Source organism: Colobus angolensis, unplaced genomic scaffold (assembly GCF_000951035.1).
Source record: "Colobus angolensis palliatus isolate OR3802 unplaced genomic scaffold, Cang.pa_1.0 Scaffold107, whole genome shotgun sequence".
Classification (NCBI taxonomy): domain Eukaryota; kingdom Metazoa; phylum Chordata; class Mammalia; order Primates; family Cercopithecidae; genus Colobus; species Colobus angolensis.
The window spans coordinates 3,259,102-3,263,691 of NW_012111697.1; the positions used below are offsets into that span (position 1 = coordinate 3,259,102).

The 4,590-nt window shown below is 53.2% G+C and overlaps 1 protein-coding gene across 1 annotated transcript; it reads left to right on the plus strand.

Annotated features, from left to right (window-relative positions):
- Positions 1-287: 287 nt before the first annotated feature.
- FFAR1 (free fatty acid receptor 1) lies at positions 288-2,845 on the plus strand. The gene has a single exon (XM_011947979.1). It carries the CDS (start codon positions 541-543, stop codon positions 1,441-1,443), a length of 903 nt encoding a protein of 300 aa, XP_011803369.1. The 5' UTR covers positions 288-540; the 3' UTR covers positions 1,444-2,845.
- Positions 2,846-4,590: the final 1,745 nt, after the last annotated feature.

Sequence of the window (4,590 nt, forward strand, 5' to 3'; positions counted from 1 at the left end):
GCTGCCCCGCTGGCTTTCCACTGTCGGGGAGCAGCTCTTGCTTTGCCAGGGAACCGGGCAGGGCAGTGGGCTCAGGAGTCAAACTCCCATTCCCAGGGAAGGCTCAGGCTGTGGGGCCCAGCCCTGTTCTGAATTCTCTCCACCCCTTCTCCCCACAGAGTCTCAGAAATCGAGAAGCCTTCTTCCTCTGCACCACCCAGCCATGCACCCTGGGGGAGTCGGCTTGGACATCTGTGCCACATCCTATCTCCTGTGACACTGCAGGAGCTTCCCTGGTTTTGAGAAGTGATATGGTGGAGAGAAAGCACAGGACTAGGGGCCACAGGTCCTGGCTTCTCATCCAGGCTCCGGGGCTCCCTGGCTGCTGCCTTCCTCTGTGGGCCTCCGTTTCCTCGGTGATCCCATCAGGTGAATTCTAATCCTCCAGGCAGGGCTGGAACCCGCGAGTGATCCCAGGAGCCCCTTCTCTCAGGGGCCCCAAGATCTGAGACCAGGGAGCCAGCTGCACACAGGAGTCCTGCAGGCCAGGACAGTGGCCCCATGGGCCTGACCCCGCAGCTCTCCTTTGCCCTCTATGTGGCGGCCTTTGTGCTGGGCTTCCCGCTCAACGTCCTGGCCATCCGAGGCGCGAGGGCCCACGCCCGGCTCCGTCTCACCCCCAGCCTGGTCTACACCCTGAACCTGGGCTGCTCCGACCTGCTGCTGACAGTCTCCCTGCCCCTGAAGGCGGTGGAGGCGCTGGCCTCCGGGGCCTGGCCTCTGCCGGCCTCGCTGTGCCCCGTCTTCGGCGTGGCCCACTTTGCTCCACTGTATGCCGGCGGGGGCTTCCTGGCCGCCCTGAGTGCAGGCCGCTACCTGGGAGCGGCCTTCCCCTTGGGCTACCAAGCCTTCCGGAGGCCGTGCTATTCCTGGGGGGTGTGCGCGGCCATCTGGGCCCTCGTCCTGTGTCACCTGGGTCTGGTCTTTGGGTTGGAGGCTCCGGGAGGCTGGCTGGACCACAGCAACACCTCCCTGGGCATCAACACACCGGTCAACGGCTCTCCTGTCTGCCTGGAGGCCTGGGACCCGGCCTCTGCCGGCCCGGCCCGCTTCAGCCTCTCTCTCCTGCTTTTTTTCCTGCCCTTGGCCATCACAGCCTTCTGCTACGTGGGCTGCCTCCGGGCACTGGCCCACTCCGGCCTGACGCACAGGCGGAAACTGAGGGCCGCCTGGGTAGCCGGCGGGGCCCTCCTCACGCTGCTGCTCTGCCTAGGACCCTACAACGCCTCCAACGTGGCCAGCTTCCTGCAACCCAATCTGGGAGGCTCCTGGCGGAAGATGGGGCTCATCACCGGTGCCTGGAGTGTGGTGCTCAACCCGCTGGTGACCGGTTACTTGGGAAGGGGTCCTGGCCTGAAGACAGTGTGTGCGGCAAGAACGCAAGGGAGCACGTCCCAGAAGTAACGCCACCGCTAGGGGGAAGGAGCATGAGGCAGGAGGGCCTGGCTGCTTCTCCAGGCCCCTGCGGAGGGCTGCTTCGGAGGAACTGCAGGGCAGCCTGGCTCGGAGGCCTCCCTGGAGCCACTCAAGCGGAGAGCGGCGCCTGCTGAGGGCAGCACCCCAGTCAAGAGAGGAGCACGGAGTCAAAGCAAGGCGGCAGGGGGAGGTAAGCTTGCCCCTGCACACGTCGGCCCCTTTCCTCGTCTGTCTGTCTCTCCCCTCTGCACGTCCTCACCTGCCTGTCTTCAGTGGGCCGCGAGCAGAGGCCTTGTACTTACGGGAAGGAGGAGGCAATCTGTTTCTGACCCACAGGAGTGGTCACTCCGGTGATGCACTTGAGGACACGCTACTCTGAAATCAGTTCCCAGGTGAGAACATTTGATTTCGGAGTAGGAGAGGAGGCAGGAGGCAGGATAATGACACTGTTATACCATGTGAAACTCGCAAGGGGGCAGCCTTGGAGCTGGGAACGGAGGCTGGCGGGAAAAGATGTTTCAGCCGGGGAGGGAAAAGGCAAGGTCCCGCAGTGATGGGCAGAGGCCAGGCAGTTGACTCTTGAACAACGTGGGGATGGGGTGCCGAACCCCCACGCAGTGGAAAATCTGTGCATAACTTTGACTCCCCCCAAAGTTCAACTACTAATAGCCTATTGTTGACCAAAAGCTTTACTCAGTATATAAACAATTGAGTAAGACAATTTGAAGCCAGACACAGTGGCTTATGCCTGTAATCCCAGCACTTTAGGAGGCTGAGGCGGGAAGACTGCTTGAAGCCAGGAGTTCAAGACCAGCCTGGGCAACATAGTGAGACCCCCACCTCTACAAATAATAAAAATAAAAATAATTAGCTGGGCGTGGTTGTGCGTGCCTGTAGTCCCAGCTACTCAGGAGGCTGAGGTGGGAGGATCGCTTGAGCCCAGGATCGAGGCTGCAATAAGCCATGATCGCACCACTGCACTCCAGCCTGAGTGACAGAGCAAGACCCTGTCTCTGGAAAAAAAAGAAAAAAGACATATTTTGTATGTTATATGTATTATGTGCTGTATTCTTACAAGAAAGTAAGCTAGAGAAAAGTACATGTTACTGAAAACATTATTAGAAAGAGAAAATACCTTCACAGCACTGTGCTGTATTTATCCATACCGTAAGTTTATGCTGTCTGTTTATAAGAGAAAGTGTCTGTCTGAAGCAGCAGTAACCACAGCTGCAGATCTCAATCTATGGTAGATATCAAGCAGTTCAACCCTTTTTTGTAATGCTGTAACTTTTCTTTGCTTCTTGGAAGCAGTCTGGCATCACTAGCAGCCCCGCATATGAGGCCCAGGGGGTTATTCAGAGTTTACGGTATTGCACTAAACGTGGTGAAAAATACGCAGTAACTATGAGACATCACTTTTTACTTCTATACACAATGTGCTGGCGACAACTGCTCACCAGGAGACGATTAGCTTCACGTGGTGTTTTAAGCAGATACTCAACAGCTGAGCTCACGGAGACAGCACAGGAGGTGGCTACGAAATTATTACAGGAGTATAGTATATCTACAGTAAATATGTACTTATGACTTAATACTGCACATCTTTATGTTTGCTTGCATTTCTCTTGACTTCAAATGGCACCAAGTAGAGTTTGTGTTTGTGTGCGTATATTTTTGATAAATTTTAACTTTCTTCTTTTTTTTTTTTTAGACAGAGTCTTGCTCTGTCTTCCAGGCTGGAGTACAATAGTGTGATCTCGGCTCACTGCAACCTCTGCCTCCCGGCTTCAAGCAATTCTCCTGCCTCAGTCTCCCAAGTAGCTGGTATTACAGGCACCCATCACCACACCTGGCTAATTTTTTGTATTTTAAGTAAAGATGGGGTTTTGCCATGTTGGCCAGTCTTGTCTCGAACTCCTGACCTCAGTTGACCTACCCACTTCGGCCTCCCAAAGTGCTGGGATTACAGGCGTGAGCCACGGGACCTGGCCAATTTTAACTTTCTATAAGAGATTTGCCCAACCTGGGCAACATGGCGAAACCCTGTCTTTACCAAAAATACAAAAAAAGTAGCTGGGCATGGTGGTGTATGCCTACCTGGGAGGCTGAGGTGGGAGGATGGTTTGAACCTGGGAAGCGGAGGTTGCAGTGAGCCGAGATCATGCCATTGTAGTGAGTCGAGATTATGCCATTGCACTCTAGCCTGGGCAATAGAGCCAGATCCTGTCTCAAAAACAAAAACAAACAAACAAAAGCTTTGCATCCATTTTGTGGCAGTAAATGATAAGATAGACTAGTACCTACATATATTTTTTGCATTCGTGACATACTTAACTTTTGCTTAATTTGTAAAATATATGTCTAGGCTTGTGGTTCCTCTGTAAGTTTTTTTCAAATTGTTGCAAATCTCTGAAAATGTTTCCAATATATTTATTGAAAAAAAATCCACAAGTAAGTGGACCTGCACATGCAAACCTGTGCTATTCAAATGTCAACTATATAGTCTGTAATATGTGATGGGTGCTATGCTGAGTGTCTGCAATGAGTGTTGTCTCACTTCAGCTTCACACAATCTTGTGGTTTAGACATGCGACTTCTGTGCAGATGGGTGGGTGTTCACTACATGAGGGTACTGGACAGAGGGGCAAACACTGACTAAATTCTAGCCTGTGCTTTGTTCAGCAAGCCACATGCCTGTCTTGCTTGCATCAAGGGAAGGAGTATTGTGTTCTAATTTGAAGAAATGCACCAGCCACTCCTTAGGCAGCACTTGGTGTGGGGTGGGCTCCTCTGGAAAGGGAGCACCCAATTTGCACAAAGGTGCTGCACCAGGTAGCTGCGATCCTGGAACAGGATGAAGAAAGTTGCCTGAGGCCCTACAGCAAGGACAGGGTAAAAGCAGGATGTGATCCTTCCAAGCGGGACCCCCAAGGGCCAGGGGACTTTTGGGAAACCTGGGTGTGTGGAAGTTAACCCTGTATTTGTGGTCCATTTTGCAAAGGATGGCATCCCAAATCCATGAGAGGGAGGGCAGAGGGGAGTGGCTGTGGCTGTGAAGGAGACAGACACCTGGGCACCTGCTCTAAATGACAGCAATGCCGTGCACATGATAATGTATTGGAGCACAACAAATGG

Excerpts from the sequence above, each read along its gene's own strand:
- FFAR1 (XM_011947979.1), top strand. The coding sequence starts at position 541 with ATGGGCCTGACCCCGCAGCTCTCCTTTGCCCTCTATGTGGCGGCCTTT.